Source organism: Entelurus aequoreus, linkage group LG02 (genome assembly GCF_033978785.1).
Source record: "Entelurus aequoreus isolate RoL-2023_Sb linkage group LG02, RoL_Eaeq_v1.1, whole genome shotgun sequence".
Taxonomy (NCBI): Eukaryota; Metazoa; Chordata; class Actinopteri; order Syngnathiformes; family Syngnathidae; genus Entelurus; species Entelurus aequoreus.
In genome coordinates, this window is record NC_084732.1 from 33,805,686 (window position 1) to 33,823,065 (window position 17,380).

At 36.3% G+C, this 17,380-nt stretch overlaps 1 protein-coding gene across 7 annotated transcripts in view; it reads right to left on the bottom strand.

The window, feature by feature from the left end:
* ush2a (Usher syndrome 2A (autosomal recessive, mild)) overlaps positions 1-17,380 on the bottom strand; it is a 395,330-nt gene that overhangs the window by 258,748 nt on the left and 119,202 nt on the right. For all 7 annotated transcript variants that reach the window (XR_009821723.1, XM_062025662.1, XM_062025687.1 and 4 more), the window contains exons 28-29: positions 12,666-12,772; positions 12,170-12,293 (exon numbers count right to left, since the gene is read on the bottom strand). Coding sequence is in view for 6 of the 7 variants with exons in the window: in XM_062025662.1 (XP_061881646.1) it covers positions 12,170-12,293; positions 12,666-12,772 (231 nt within the window). In the remaining variant the exon portion in view is untranslated. The remainder of the gene's footprint in view (positions 1-12,169; positions 12,294-12,665; positions 12,773-17,380) is intronic.

Here is a 17,380-nt window from a genome sequence, read left to right on the forward strand (position 1 = left end):
AATAATTAAAAAAAATAATAATAATAATAAAATGAAATACAAATTAAATTAAAAATAACAAATACAAATAATTAAATTAAATAAAGTAAGTAAATAATAAAAATTATTTAAAAAAAAAAATTTTTTTAAAAATTAAAAAAAAAATAATAATAAATAAATAAATAAATATATATATATACATACATGGCCTTTACTTTTAACAACACTCTGTAAACGTTTGGGAACTGAGGAGACCAATTTTTGAAGTTTTCAGGTGGAATTATTTCCCATTCTTGCTTGATGTACAGCTTGAGTTGTTCAACAGTCCGGGGTCTCCGTTGTGGTATATTACGCTTCATAATGCGCTACACATTTTCAATAGGGGACAGGTCTGGACCACAGGCAGGCCAGTCTAGTACCCGCACTCTTTTACTATGAAGCCACGCTGTCCTAACACTTGGCTTGGTATTGTCTTGCTGAAATAAGCAGGGGTGTCCATGATAACGTTGCTTGCATGGCAACTTATGTTACTCCAAAACCGGTATGCACCTTTCAGCATTAATGGCGCCTTCACAGATGTGTAAGTTACCCATGCCTAGGACAATAATACACCCCCATACCATCACAAATACTGGCTTTTGAACTTTGCGCCGAGAACAATCCAGATGGTTCTTTTCCTCTTTGTTTCAGAGGACACAACGTCCACAGTTTCCAAAAAAAATTTGCAATGTGGACTCGTCAGACCACATAACACTTTTACACTTTGCATCAGTCCATATTAGATGAACTCGGGTCCAGCGAAACCGGCGACGTTTCTGGGTGTTGTTAATAAATGGCTTTTGCTTTGCATAGTAGTTTTAACTTGCACTTACAGATGTAGCGACAAACTGTAGTTACTGACCGTGGTTTTCTGAAATATTCCTGAGCCCATGTGGTGATATCCTTTACACATTGATGTCGGTTTTTGAAGCAGTACCGCCTGAGGGGTCCAAGGTTACGAGCATTCAATGTTACATGCATTGATTTCTCCAAATTCTCGGAACCTTTTGAAGATATTACGGACCACAGATGGTGAAATCCTTAAATTCCTTGCAATAGCTCGTTGAGAAATGCTGTTCTTAAACTTTTCGACAATTTGCTCAGGCATTTGTTCACAAAGTGGTGACCCTCGCCCCATCCTTGTTTGTGAATGACTGAGCATTTCATGGAAGCTGCTTTTATACCCAATTAGCCTGTTCACCTGTGGGATGTTCCAAATAAGTGTTTGATGAGCATTCCTCAACTTTCTCCATCTTTTTTGCCACTTGTGTCAACTTTTTTGAAATATGTTGCAGGCATGAAATTCCAAATGAGCTAATATTTGCAAGTTTTCCAGTTCGAACGTTAAGTATCTTGTCTTTGCAGTCCATTCAATTGAATGTAGGTTGAAAAGGATTTGCAAATCATTGTATTCTGTTTTTATTTACGATTTACACAACGTGCCAACTTCACTGGTTTTGGGTTTTGTATAATGGCCAATTAAATGTGCTAAACTTCTGTTTCAATGCCACAAATGTATTGAGCAGAATCATGTTGCCTGGAGGAGTTGTGGCATGGCAAAAGTTTGCATGGATGTAGCCTAACTTCCATATTTGATGACCTGTTCTTCTTGAAAAAGTAATCTAGCAAACAATGTTATAGAATGAATCAACTGTGCTTCTAGTAGAAGGGCACTCCATTTTGCCTCAGTTGATTGAAGACACGATCAATCAACAATCAATTCCACACACTAAATTGTTAACGATAGTCGATCCTTAGTCTGTTTTTTTGCAATCATGCCAAATGGGTTCGGTACTTTCAGTTTTATAGACACTTTGTTAGATGCTAATAACAGAGCATCATTCAGGAATTGACTAGAATCAAATTTGATTACCGGTACTCCTCTTAAATATGCCAATAAGAAACTTTTCTGTGATTAAGATGCAGGACATACCCAACATACAAAGATACATTTTTAAAAATACAGTATACGATTGTCTGAGACCAGGTGTCCAGAGGTATTTCCTTATGTTCTGTTTTTCTAACACACACAACTTTCTGATTATTTTCCTTTGGTACCCAAAGACCACAAGCAGAAATGTATGTTTTCACACACAGACACACATGCTGTCATGTTTCGACTGAGCCAAGATTGAATCCTAATCCGCTACCAGATCTACAGTTTCATGAATGCGTATGTGGAAGCGTGTGCGTCTGTCTCTTCAGGGAACACAAGTGTGGGAAGATCTAAAGAGTTGAAGGCAGGAAGTTCAGGGTTCATCCGGAGCCAGTGTTAGCAAATATAATTAAGGGTGAATTCACTTAACATGCAGGGAAGTCAAACAGTTACATGGCCAGTTCAAGATGAATACAGATTAACCACTTCCAAATAAATCCTATTCACAACACTCTGAATAGGTACATAATCTCAATGGCCAAAACTGCAAGAGTGTGTTTTAACACATTGCAACCGCAATAATATAACATACAGACACCTTTCTGACACTGTCAATAAAAACTTAGCATCATCATAGGCTTTTCCAGGATATTTTATGATGTTATAATTGGAGTAAATTGGCATGCATGAAGCAACATTGCCATTTTAAAGTCCACAAAAAACATCAAAATAAGGTGTTTTACATACTTTTTCATTATGTGCCTATTGGGGTGATATTTATATTTTAGTCAAATTTGCTATTAGCTTTATGCAGTTGATAAGATAGGTTTTCCTGCAAACACTTATGGGCCACTCTTGAATGATTTATAAGCACATGTCCTGTGCATAAAGCAACAACTCTGCATTGGAGACAACATCAAATATTCCATGCATTGTGTGCATGTGTTGTGTACATCATGCAGACATGTCATTTACATTGCTGACCTTGTCATTGCAAAGAAGAGTGAAGTCATGACAGATACCTGACATTACATTACCCTCTTTAACCTTCTCCATGACACTCTCCTGATCGTGTCCCTTTGCTTTTAACCTTCCCCCTCCATCCCATCTGACCCCTTTAGCTTTTTTCCCTTCCTGTTGCCTTACATTTATATTAATATTTTGGATTTTGCATTTCAATTACCACCACTTTGGCTTCAAGCGCTTTATTGTTGACAAAATTGGTTGGCATTAACATTACACAGTGAGGATACACTTAAGGGTAAGAATTATTAGGAACACCTGCACAATCTATAGCTGTATTAAAAATCCAGTCTCTATAAAGTTAAAGATAGATAGCAATGTATTAATTTACCGATATGTTTATTATAGTGGTCTGAGTTTTAAGTAATGCACTGGCTCAAACTGAGGGGTATTGGCCTAAAAGTGGGTTATTATGGCACAAATCTAAATCACAATTAATTGAACCTTCTATCTATGATTTCAGTTAATCCGCAATTATCCCACTACTACTCTGCTTTTCGGTCAACTTCAATCTTATTATAATCTGCTCTGTGTTTTCCTCCATGACACATCTGTGTAGCAGACTGGGGGACAGTGTCACGTGGAGATGGGAATCTTACAACAATTTACAACTCAATTTAGATGCTTGGGGTGACGATTCGATTCAGAACCGATACTTAATTTAATACAATTCTCGAAACAAACCGATTATCCCATTATATTATTTAATATACATATTAGAATAAAACCTTTTCAAAACAGGGTAAAGGTAAAAAAACGCTCCTCTTGGCTGCTGACATACACACAGCAGAACTCTAACTTATTTCACTTCAAAAATGTATCTTAAAAAAAAAGGAATCAATTTAGAATTCTTATGAATAAGAATCGTGATTCGGATCTGAATAAAAAATTTTGAGTACTGCGAGTGTCACGTGACTATTTGTGCTGGTTTAGGATATGATAAGATAGGATAGACTTGATTCATTCCACAATGGGGAAATTATGTGGATACAGTGCAGATTTGACATACATTAAAAAAGTAAAATGAAATAAAAAATTACTAACTAAAATGAGTTATAATAATAATAATACTAATTAATTAATACTAATACCATAAGTACCAACTGTAATTGCCACTAGGCCCTGAGATCGGTAGGTCGTCAGTTCATACCGGCCGAGTCATACCAAAGACTATAAAAATGGGTTCCATTGCCTCCCTGCTTGGCACTCAGCATCAAGGGTTGGAATTGGGGGTTAAATCACCAAAAATGATTCCCGGCCGCGGCCAGTGCTGCTGCTCACTGCTCCCCTCACCTCCCAGGGGGTGAGCGTGATGGATCAAATGCAGAGGATAATCTCACCACACCTAGTGTGTGTGTGACAATCATTGATACTTTAACTTTAACATTATGATTGCACTATGGGTGGGTTCAGATCTGAGGATGTCATTTTGGTTTGTGAAGCCCTTTGAGGCACTTGTGATTAAGAGCTATATGAATACATTTTGATTGATTATGTACAAATAACAAACAAAAAACTATTTTCTGGCAGTCTTTACAATTTGCAACACCTGGCTGCTTGTCATGTAACTACAAAACCCATAGTGTATCTATCGGGATAGTGTATTAGTAGAAAGAAAATTACTTGGGAAAAATTTAAATAAGTTTTACATCGGTTGAAGATCTAAATGTTGGTTTTGATTACTTTTCAATAATTGCACAGCCCAATATTAGCCATAACAATATACTATAATATTGCTTAAAAAGTGATGCATATTTGAGGCTGTGTCTCGGCAAGCTATAGAGGACTGACTGTCAACACATAGTCAGGAAGGTGTTTGTTCCAAATGTACAGCAGCTAAGTGACACTCTGCTCGTGCTCAGCATTACTTCCTTGGAATTCCCCCCTAGGACTTGTGCTACTTCACGCTGACAACCACTTTGGAGCCATCAACAAACCGACCTGAGCACGCATCATGACAGGAGTCCCCGCAGAACAGAGACAAACACACACACCTCAGCTAAAGCATTGTCGACAGGGATCGGGCTAATTGGAAAAGACTTATCACAGCAGTGCAACTCTTATGCTCGGACACCTGAAGGAAAAATATCTTAAGTACCGGTACTTTGTTTAAAGGTGCTTTCATACCTGCAGTCCACTGTCAAATATCCAAGCAGTCAGCAGCTGGACCAAGAATGTAAGCATAAAGGTTTGGTGCATAGACTGCAACAATGAGCACAATAATTTTTTGGTAATGCCAATAATAATATGGGCAGTATATCGGCCTGCAGTACAAAGTGCAAAATGGTGGGAAGTCACAAACAAATAATCCTGCTTCCTACGTTAAAAAAAGATGGACTCACTGCTATCAGATGATCTGCCAACCACACACATGAACCTAAGGCGTGGTACTGTAAGTAGGTGAGCGGTTTTCATGGTTTAGTACAGGGGTGTCCAAACTTTTTGACTTGGGGGCCGCATTGGGCTAAAAAAATTTGGCAGGGGGGCTGAAAGTCGACTAACTATTATATAGTAACTATTATATATGTATGTGTGTACATATATTAATATGATGGATATATCATAATATATTGAATATGTATTTAATATCATTGGATGTTAAGAGTATGTGAAAGTTTGACTTCTACCTTGTTAAATTTTGTGACGACCTTCTCAAAGTTTTGTAATCAATCAGAAATATCAAGCAGCTAAAATGCATCAAACATGGATAAGTGTGGACAGAGTGTTTTACATGTTTCCCTTCATGCACTTAAATGGATTTAAATGGGTGTAATTAAAAAATTTTTTTGGGGTGTTTGGACTTTTTTTGTAATATACACAATGTTTAGAGAGCAGGTTGTGTTATGTGTGCTGACATTTATGTTGGTTGGATTTTTTATTACACCATGACTAGGGAAGGTTGTTTGGACTGTGTCATATAGGTAAATAGTGTGCTAATATTTCAAAGTACTTTCAAGGGTCATTGATGTGATCACATTGTCCCCAAGATGGCAGCAAATATGTATAATTGAAATACCTACTTGTATTTAAGATTCATTTGAAAGCACTCTGTGGTGCAATGCTATGAACTCATGAAATCTCGCGGGTCATATTGAGGGGGCCTGGCGGGACTTGGCCCACGGACTGTAGTTCGGACACCCCTGGTTTAGTACCTGGAGTAGAGATGCCATATTGATTCAAACAGGTAAAACATTTTAAACTTGGAGCTTTTTAATCACAGCTGTACTAAGGGGTATGCTGGACTGGTTAGTTTGGTCCGCAATGGAGTTTGGTTACTATTTTTATAACTAACCAGACGGATACAATTAAGAGGGAAACCAACTGAATTTAGTCATCCATTTACCATTATTGCAATTACTGAAACCTGGTTCAACAATGATAAAGGTATTGATTTTAGTCTGAATGACTATGAATTAAGACACATAAACAGAATAAATTAAATAGGAGGGATCGCATTGTACATTCATAAATCTGTTGCATTTAAAGTTTTAACAAACATGACCATAGCAGTCGATGGATTATTTGAATGTTTAACAGTGGAAATCCTAAATGACAAAAAGACAAATATCTTCATGAGCTGTGTATACCGGGCACCTGATCCAAGCATAGAAACTTTCAATGAGTGGATGGGTAAACTATTTTTCCTCTGTGAACCGTAAAACCAAATTTATCTGTTTTGATTTTAACATTGATTTGTTAAACTCAACCAAGCAAAAACATGTTGATGACTTCATTGACACAATGTACAGCTTGTCTCTATATCCAACCATAACCAAACCAAGCAGAATAACAACACATAGTGCCACAATCATCGACAACATTTTTACTAACATTGTGGGAAATCAAGTCACCAGTGGCCTATTTATATGTGATATCACTGACCATTTACCTGTTTTTACTTTATATGACTGTCATCTCAAGAAAACCAAAGACACTATGGCAAAAATCTCTAAACGAATAACAACTGAGGAAACAATCTAAATCTAAAAAATTACAATAAGCACTGTCCACATTTGGTTCTCTGTATACTGAAGTCCAATCCTGAACTGCTAAACTATTGTTTAGGGCACAATAGTTTAGCAGTTCAGGATTGGACTTCAGTATACAGAGAACCAAATGTGGACAGTGCTTATTGTAATTTTTTAGACATCTTTACCTCTCTGCATAATAAACATTGCCCCGTGAAAGAATATTTTATAAAAGGAAAAAATAAAAATAGCCCTTGGATCACAAAAGGGATCATTAATGCCTGTAAAAAGAAAAACAATCTCTACAAACTTTTCATCAAAATAAAAACAAAAGAAGTCGAACAACGATACAAGAAGTACAAAAATAAATTAACTGATATAAGAACAGGCAAACGGTTATATTATCAAAAAAAACTATATGAAAACAATAACAATATAAAAGGAACTTGGGATGTTTTCATTGGTCTAATCAAACAAGGATATTCAAAGCTGACATATCCTGATTACTTTATTGATGAAAACTGGGAAGATTATAATATGAGTAATGTAGTGAATAAGTTCAATAGTTTTTTTTGTAAATGTTGGTCCTAAATTGGCTGTTGATATCCCAGACAATGGAGTTACAAAATCAACTATTGAACAGAATTCTTCGTCATTCTTCCTCTCAGCTACAAATGAGCAGGAAGTGACAAACATTGTGCGGAAGTGTAAAAGTAAGTGCTCCACTGACTGCCATGATATCAAAATTATATTTGTTTAAAAAGTTATACTGAATATTGTAAAACCCTTAACTTATATATGTAACCTATCATTCCAGACTGGCTGCTTTCCAAGTCAAATGAAAATCGCTAAGGTAACTCCGCTCTTCAAAAGTGACAGCAAACACGCTTTCACCAATTACAGACCAATCTCTCTTTTGCCTCAGTTTTTAAAAATCTTAGAGAAACTATTTAACTCTCGACTTGAATCTTTTCTTGAGAAGCATCATATAATCAATGACGGTCAGTATGGCTTTAGGTCCAAACGAACAACCTCAATGGCGATAACTGAAGCCATTGAATAAATTACTAATGCACTGGAGCATAAAAGATATGCAGTTGGTATTTTTATTGATCTAAAGAAAGCCTTTGATACCATTAATCATTCAATTCTACTAGATAAAATGGGAAGATATGGAATTAGGGGGCTGGCTGGTGACTGATTAAAAAGTTATTTAACAGGGAGGGTACAGTTTGTTAAAATGGGTCAATTTTTATCTGATACTCTTGGCATTGCTTGTGGTGTCCCCCAAGGGTCCGTGTTCGGGCCAAAACTGTTTAATGTATATATTAATGATATGTTTAATACATCCAAAGTACTGAAATTTATACTATTTGCAGATGACACTAATATATTCTACAGTAGTGACGACTATAATGAGCTCATAAATACTGTAAACACAGAACTAAACATAATAAAAAAATGGATGGACACAAATAAATTATCTTTGAATAGAAATAAAACTAAGATAGTGATGTTTGGAAATCGCAACATAATGTCTGAACAGAAAATAAGTATTGATGGTACCCAAATTGAAATCGTAAACGAGAATACATTTTTGGGAGTAATAATTGATAGTAAACTATCATGGAAACCTCATGTCGGACACATTAAAACAAAAATCTCCAAAAGCCTCTCAATTATAAACAAAGCAAAACTATACCTCAATGAAAATGCACTCCGTACTCTATACTGCACCTTGGTACTCCCATACCTTACATACTGTGTTGAAGTATGGGGGAATACTTACCACAACACAATTCATCCTCTGATCATATTACAGAAAAGAGCAGTGCGGATCATTCACAACGTTGGTTATTTAGAACATACTCATAATCTGTTTATGCAATCAAAGTTGCTCAAATTTGATGACCTTGTTAAATAGAATACATTAATAATCTTATATAAAGCATTTATCAAATTATTGCCGCCTAATCTACATTTTTTTATAAGACGAGTGCTGACTCACAACTTGAGAGGCTTTGGATATTTCTTATTGCTGAGAGCTCAAACCACTCGTAAACGTTTTTGTGTGTCTGTATGCGGAGTAAAACTATGGAACAAACTGGACTCACAACACAAGCAATGCCAAACTATTAATCAATTTAAACTATTATACAAACAAGGGGTCTGTTTCAAATGAGGGTCTTTAATTTGACCTGCTGCTGTACTCTGTCTCAAAGTGTTAACATGTGCTCAATGTTTCCTTACCATTATTGCTATGTTGTCTATTACCATTATTGCTATGTTGTCTATTACCATTGTTGGTATATTCATTATTCCTACATTGTTGATACAAATTATTGTTACAGTGTAATAATTATTGTTACCTGTGGTAATGCCACTATGATACAACATCTGTATTATAATCCTTGAACAAAGTAAGAGTGAAACTCGTGAATAATCACTGAATGGAGAACTGGGGGTGGGATTAAATAAATTATCTTCTTCCCACTCCCTTTCAGGCAAAACTGAAAAATCATGCATTATATACTATACATTACCTTTTGCACTATATTAATTTATATTATTATGTTTTGTCAACTTTGTACTTTTTTATGTCATTGCCTGAAATAAATAAATAAATGAAAAAAAAGAAAAATGAAGAGGGAAACCATCCAGTTGTACTTTTCATTGTGTCATCAAATTTCTACACCTGAGCCATTTTGCAGTTTAATTTAGTTGCGCTGTAATCTATGCATTCACAATTGAATTAAATCATCACCTAAACATCTGCATCTCAGAAAAAAAACTTTATTATAGATAAACTTAAATATCTAAAACAGCAATGTTCAGCAAAATCATCTAAAAAGAGGAGTTTTATTTGTTTGCCAGTATTGTTTCCAGTGTTGTTAAATGTATTTTCTCTCTTTGTCTCAGTAAAGGGAGGAGGTTGTGTGTAATCATCTAGCCAACATAACCTGAATAACTCCAGTCATGTTAGCTCTCTGCTGGCATTAATCAGAGCTTGGCGTATTAATGAGAGCGCGGCAGCCAGCTAATTACGCCCATAGATTCTGCTGCAGCCCATTAAATATACAAATGACAGAATTAAAGAGCCCAGCCTCTTCTGATTAATCTTTAAATGGGTAAAAAACTAATGATGTCTGTGCAAACTTTCCTTTCACACATTTTGTCCCCCCTCTCCTCTCAACATCAATGCCTGGCAATCAATCATATTAATTAGGGAAAATAATTTGTAACATTTAACATTTCCCTTTTTTCCTGCTCAGTTACTCAAGTGCTGTAGTGCTGTACTGTATTAAACATGAATGAAAATGACCCAAGTATATTTGTTTCAACATTCTATTTATTTTCCCTAACCTGCGTTTAGGATGTTTCATCCCTTTTCATTAAATTAAATCTAAAAAAATACATCTGAATTCTCTGATATACTTTATGAGGATGCATTATCAGCCCCATTTAGACTCAAATATGGAAGAAACACAAATGAGGAGGGAGTACTACATAATCTGTTTTAGAGCCCGTGTCCATTTAAATCCATTATTTCGCTCAGTGTAATGTATTCCAGTCTTTACGCACATATTTCCTCAGTGATTAAAGTAGAAGTAGGAAGTCTCATCATGGGTCTTTTATGTATAGGTGCATCCTAGAAAAGATGAATAGACTTGCATGCATTTATGGAAACAAGCACTTAGCGGTTATTCATAACAGTGCACTAATTGCATATACTTATAATCTTGTTTTAGCTAAAGTAAGATTCAGTGAGGTAGATGCTGACCTAAAGTACCTCACATTCATTCAGGATTAAGAAGCATCGTTAATCACAATTCAAACATGCACTCGAATCACAATAACATATGAAAAATAACCTACTTGGAGAAAATCATTTGGTAGGCCATAACAAATGTCATAGGCAGAATAGGGCTTTTTGTACAGTAAACAGTTTATATTTTGACTAAGATTTGACAAAAAATATGTTGACCCTGCCTAAAGATAAACCCTTAATGGGACAAATAAAAAGCCTACATACTGAGAAACAAAATCTGACATTTGACATTACAGAGTTCCTCGATTTCCGCAAGGCATCAACGATTGACGACTCTTCCCTCAGTGATCAATTGACTCTCGAGGGGGCATTACACTGTATTACATTCATAATCCAATTTGGCTTTGATTTGTTCGCTGTTCCGTGCGCTTCGATGGGAATAATTGTCTGTAGATGATGCTATTAGTATTGATGGTTGTAAGAGGGTGATGGTTTGAGGACTGCTGACACATTGATGGTCCACAATAGATCCGGTCTGCACGTGACTGCCTGATCTGTTACTTTTTATGAAGCAGAGTGAAGCATATCGAAAGAGGCCTGGTTCATATCATGTTTCATGTTTTCTTTTTGCTCAAACAACATATGTTGATCTGCGACAAGTCTTTATGTAGTGTTCAGCAGAAATAGATAATCAAACAACAAGCCAGCTACTGTTACATATCTGGAGCGAGATTGAATGTTCACAAATGAACAATATAATTAGGTTTGGAACAAAACAACAACCTTTTTTTTTTATTTGCTGATTTCATAGTCAAAAGAGGTGAAAGCTATCAAAATACCTGACACGTACTATTCAGGTTTCCTGCACAGTTCCATCAAACAGCAGCCATAATAGAGTATACAGAGTGAGAGCTAAACAAAATGTAGTCTGTTAAAAAACATGCATGTTAGGTAATTAGTTATTCAACTCCATATTGTCCCTAGATGTGAATGTGAATGGTTTGTCTACTCTATATGTGCCCTGTGATTGACTGGTGACCATTCTGGGGTGCACCCTGACTCTCACCTAAAAGTCAGCTGGGATTGGCTCCAACTAACCTATAACCCTAATGAGAACAAGCAATAGAGAAATTTAATGAATGTGCTTCCTGTACATACATAACAAAGAGCAAACTTCTGATACGCTTATGGAGGACAGTGAACAAGTTTCAAGTGGCGCAGCAGAAGAGCTTTTGCCGCGCAAATCCGGCTGATGAGTATCAGCAGTCATTAATTATGAGCGTCAGACTGGCTGATGTTCTCAGATGAAGCAGAACATGTTTGGCTGAGCAGCTCAACCCCCTAATGATGCTGGTAAACAGAAACATAATTGTCCTTTAAGTTGACTGCAGAAGTCATTCCAACAGGATTGTTACGAGAAGACTGAGATAATGCAGAGTGATTAGAGAGAAACAAAAAAACAACACTAAATCCAACATGTGATGGCATGCGGAACATATGAATATCCTTTCTTACCAGTGAAGTCAGTGTTAACAGGCAGGGTGTCGTTTGGAAACTGGTAATGGCTATTCCCAGTGAACCTTATCCCCCTGACGAAAGGACTTTTGGGGTCAGAAAGAGAGATGTCTGTCCTCTCCAACTGGGAAAAAAACAAGAATGACTACAACTACACCAAAATGTCAACTACAGGTATAGAATAAAACTTTTTTCTAACGGACATTATCTTAAAAACTTGTCAAAATAAGTTAATTAATCATTGCGCTATGGACGAGAGAAGATTTTAAGAGGGCCCTGTGACCTTAACCGTTGATGACCATTTGAAACACTTCATGCTTGACTTTAAGTGGATGTTTATGCTTGATGGATTGAAATTACCTCAATACTTTCCTTGGATGTTAATACAGGAGATGAAAAACGAATATGTTGACCTTCTGGCCATGCACTAGATCAACACTAATGCAACCTTGTTTTTACACTTGCAAAAACAGATGTTCCTAAATCTTTGACATACCTGGTACAGAGGGTGTGGTCCATTTAGTTGAGCTGGGACATCCCAGTCTATTTGAATTGTTGTGTCATTGACTGAGTGGAGTTGTGGTAGCGACAGTTCTGTTGGAGCTGATGAGAGGAAACAAAAAAATAAAAACAGAGAAATTTTAAAAATACATCAAAATTATATACACAGCAACCTAACTTAAATCAGTAGACCGCCCTCACATTTGGCAAATATTTAATGTAGACCTGGGCCGATATTCGATAAGTCAATTAATAGAACAATAAATGGAAATAAACTTGATAACTCTGCCAGCCTTGATAAATTGCCATGTGCATGTGTGTTTACGACCTGCAAAAGTGGTCACTCTTTGCAGTGATTTAAGCAGCTGCGGCTGTTTCTACCGTAGCGTAATAAAAGGAAGGGGGTGAAGCATCTTGTCATTCATTAAGTGTCTTTGGGCTGGCTTGGCTCAGATGTTAGAGCGACCGACCAGAAACTTGAAGGTTTCTGGTTTGAAGCCTGCTTACGCCATCCTAGTCACAGTCATTGTGTCCTTGGGAAATACACTTCACCTACCTTGCTCCTGAGTCACACTGGTGTAAATGTATCTTGAATTTGGAGATAATGGGTTTCTCAATGTAAAGCGCTTTGAGTCACTAAGGAAAAAACACTATATAACTAAATTTTGTCATTGTGCGGAGAGGCGGTGTTGCTAACATCACACAGTGCAACAAGTTAGGCCATGACAAAGACAGGAGCGATAGTAGAAATATGGAGAAAAAATAATAACAAAACCTAACGCCACTGCACCAGTGTCGGATTATTTTGGTTTTAAACCAGTGGAACAAGGTAAGCCCATCAACACAAAGGAGACAGTTTGCCGAATGTGCTTGAAAGTGCTGCCAACAAAAAAAAATCCAATACTACAAACTTGCATGCCCATTTAAAAAACAACCACTCTACTCAGTATTCCCAACTGGTGAAAGACGTACAAATAAAGATGCAGAGCCTTTGTCCCGACAGTCAATGAGGAGTTCTGTGAACAAGATCAGTGCAAACAAAACGATACAAAATGGTGTGCACTCACAAAAAATGTGGCACTACATCGCCAAAGACATGCTGCTTCTTAATACTGTTGAAAACCTAGCATTTGGAAAAAGGCTGCGAACGTTGTTGGTCTTCACTCAAAATCTGCCTGACTTAAATTTGTTTGCATATGGCCTGTTAATACATGTGCTTATTATACTAATACTGTGGTGTTTATATTGTTACTTATAGAGAACACAAAAACCTTGTATTTATTGTATCAACATTTTTTAAATTCAACGACTTGGTGCATTTGCAAATTACTAAAATTATGTACAAAGCAAATTATAACCTGCTACCCAAGAATGTACAACAATTCTTCTCAACAAAAGAGAAGAAATATAACCTTAGAGGAAAATATTTTGTGCATTTGTATGCACGTACAACACTTAAGACTTTTAGCATATCTGTATGTGGAATTAAATTATGGAATGGATTAAGCAAGGAAATCAACAAGGCACTAATATGATTCAGTTTAAGAGACTGTTCAAACTACAAGTGTTCACAAATTACAAAAAAGAACAATTATAATAAACATCTTGAACCTTTAACAAAAGAGAGATATAATTATTTTTTTATGTAATTAATATTTGTTTACATACCTATGATATATTTATTTATTCACTGTTCCGTTACAAACAGAGAACAAATAAATGAGACATAACTGCTATGATATCAAAATGGGGTAGGGTTAAATAAGCTATGCTTATTCCTACTCCTTTACGGACGTGCTGTAATGAAGCAACTGGAAATATGTAATGCATTACATTGTAATTGTATTGTATGAATGTTCGGAATAAACTGAAACTGAACTGAACTCTGCACTTTTGTTTACAATGGTCCTAACTTGATTGCAAGTTAAGTAATGTACAACCATACCTCTGCCTACATGTTCAATATTGTTTAATACTTTATTTACCCATATTATTTATTGTTTTGGTTGTATATATTCGAGGGTCCTCCAAACCCTCCTTAACAGAGACATACATTTTTTTATTGCTTTTGATGCACAATGTTGCTAAGAGACATAGTATATTGTATTATGTGTTTGTTTTATACAACTTGGAGAATTAAAAGTTTACATTCCAATCACAAAGTTAAAATATACAAGAAAGTTTATTGCATTTAAGGGGTCTACTGTATTTGCATTACTATTATGTATTATTACATTAGTGGTTAATTTGACAAAATAATAATGTTGCCAAAAATATAGTTTATCGGCAATAATTTGTTATCGACTTAGGCCTAATTTCATTCATTCTTTTCATGGGACAACACTGAATAAATGACACATTGATACAATGTAAAGTTGTCAGTGTACAGTGAAGATGTACTGTCCCCTTAAAATAACTAAACACACAGACAATGTCTAAATATTTTTGTTCAGATTTTCACAAAGTTCTTAGCTATGCCATTGTGTTGAAATTCCAGTGACCAGTATAAGAGTCAGAGCGATAACCTCAAACTTAACACACTCCCTCCTCATTCACATCTGATATATTGTAACTCTCACAAGTCCATGACACCCGAAGGGGAAAATGGCTTGTTGGGCCCAATTTGGACATTTTTACTTAGGGATTCGTATTAAGGGTGAAACGGTAAGCAGTATAATACCAAACCATTCGGTCCGCCCTCCACGAAATAATTTGCCCTCATGGGCCACATTTTTGTGAGTTTTGCAGTTCAATATGCACTGTTTGTGGGTGCGGGTTTGCGCGGGTGTGTTTGTACGTTCATGCGCGCATTGACAATAAAGTGAGTTACAGAAAGTGTGCGGGTGACAGCTAGGTCTTCTCCTCGGTAAACGAATGCAGCACACCCCACAGCCGAGCCTTAGGCTAATAGGAGTGATGGCTAAAGGTAAGATAGAAGATGGACACTCTTCCGTTGTTAAGTCTTCTGTTTGGGATCACGTCACGTTCCAAGGAAATATGTAAGACGAAAAAGTGGAAGACGAAAGCTGTGTGCTCGGCCATTGTTCAGTAGAGATGGGGAACTAAAAAGAAAAACGCGTAAACCAGGGTTGTTCAAAGTGGTTGCAGCTTTTATTTTTATTGGCCCTCAACAAAATCTAAAATATACTAATTATTAATGGGCAATATTATCATATTGTACAGTAATTTGCCGTGTAATCAATAAAGGAAAGCTTATATTGACCTCTCTTTTCCCAACTTCAATGCACACAATGTATTAAAGTGGCCAGTGAACCTGTCAATTGTTCTGTATGCAACAGCTCTTGTATATTCTTAACCCTATATTCAGTTGTTTTTTTCTTTTCTCTTTAAAATGCTACTTATGGCACACAGGTGGGACCAGATTAGCTCTACTTCTTCCCACTCTTTTTGGACATTTCAGCAAAATGTGTGCTTGTGAAATTTAACATGTTCCAAATAAATATAAATTGACTGATTGATTAATATTTTTCATTTGAGAATTGCATTTTTCGGGAAAAGAGCTGCCAGCAGTTTATAGTTATTATATTATATAACTTTAAGCAGTTTTATGTCTTGGCATTTTGTTCCTTTAATGTGCCAAAGTCCGTACCAAACTTATGACCTTAGTACCAAGATACGTACCAAACCTTGGGGATGTCGTACCGTTGCACCTCTAGGGTGTATTTACTCATAATGCCAGCGGTTTTTACATTATTGGTGGTGTGTTGAATTGTTTTAAAGGGGAACTGCACTTTTTTTTTTTTTGCCTATCATTTACAATCATTGTGAGAGACAAGAACACAAGTCGGCGCCTCATCACAAGGCCAACACAGATAGACAGACAACATTCACACTCACATTCACACACTAGGGCCAATTTATAAACTTAAATACCATAGATCAAATATATTTACCCAGTAATATCATCAAAACTTACCTGACTGGATGAAGTCCTTGGGCTCAAATACTAGTGTGGCCTCAAATAACCCTGCTGTAGTGTGTAGCAAGCTGGGAATTATCTGTGCATGTGATGGAAGAATGCACTGCACATGTGATGGAGGAATGCACTGTGCAGGGTTGAAATTCTACTGCATTTGCATTAAATCAGGTTGTTTTAGCTAATAATCATGCTGCAAGATCTAGCATGTTGCTTTCAATGTTTATTCCCATTAATTCCCGTTAATTCCCATATATTCCCATGGAAAGTTTCCAACTTTGAATATTCCCAGAAATTTGCAACCCTAGTTTTGTGTACCACTGCAAGTCTGTATATAATGTAGTAGCAGACACATTCATAACGATATGTAAAATGTACAATATTTACCGTATTGTAGTCATTTTAATCAAAACTGTGACTGACTTCTTCCGGGCATTGATTTCCGTTTCTATAGTAGTGCACTTCCAACTTCTGGCAACAAATGTGTGTTTCTACTTACTAAACAAATCCGTGTGTGTTCTAATCACGGCAGATTCGGTAACAAACAACAAATATGACTATTTTTGGACAAATGAGGATTCACAAGCTGAATGAACGGAGGAAGAATTGCTGCTTCTAGAAGCCAGCACGAAAAAGAGGGTGAAACGTTTCAGCAGACGGAAGCCGTTTGACTCGATGCTGCAAATGTGGTATTTGGAGATATGCTATTTTGACATAAATGGTGTGCTTACCCAAATATACAGGGAAAAACGGCCCAGGCTAGTTGGACCAAA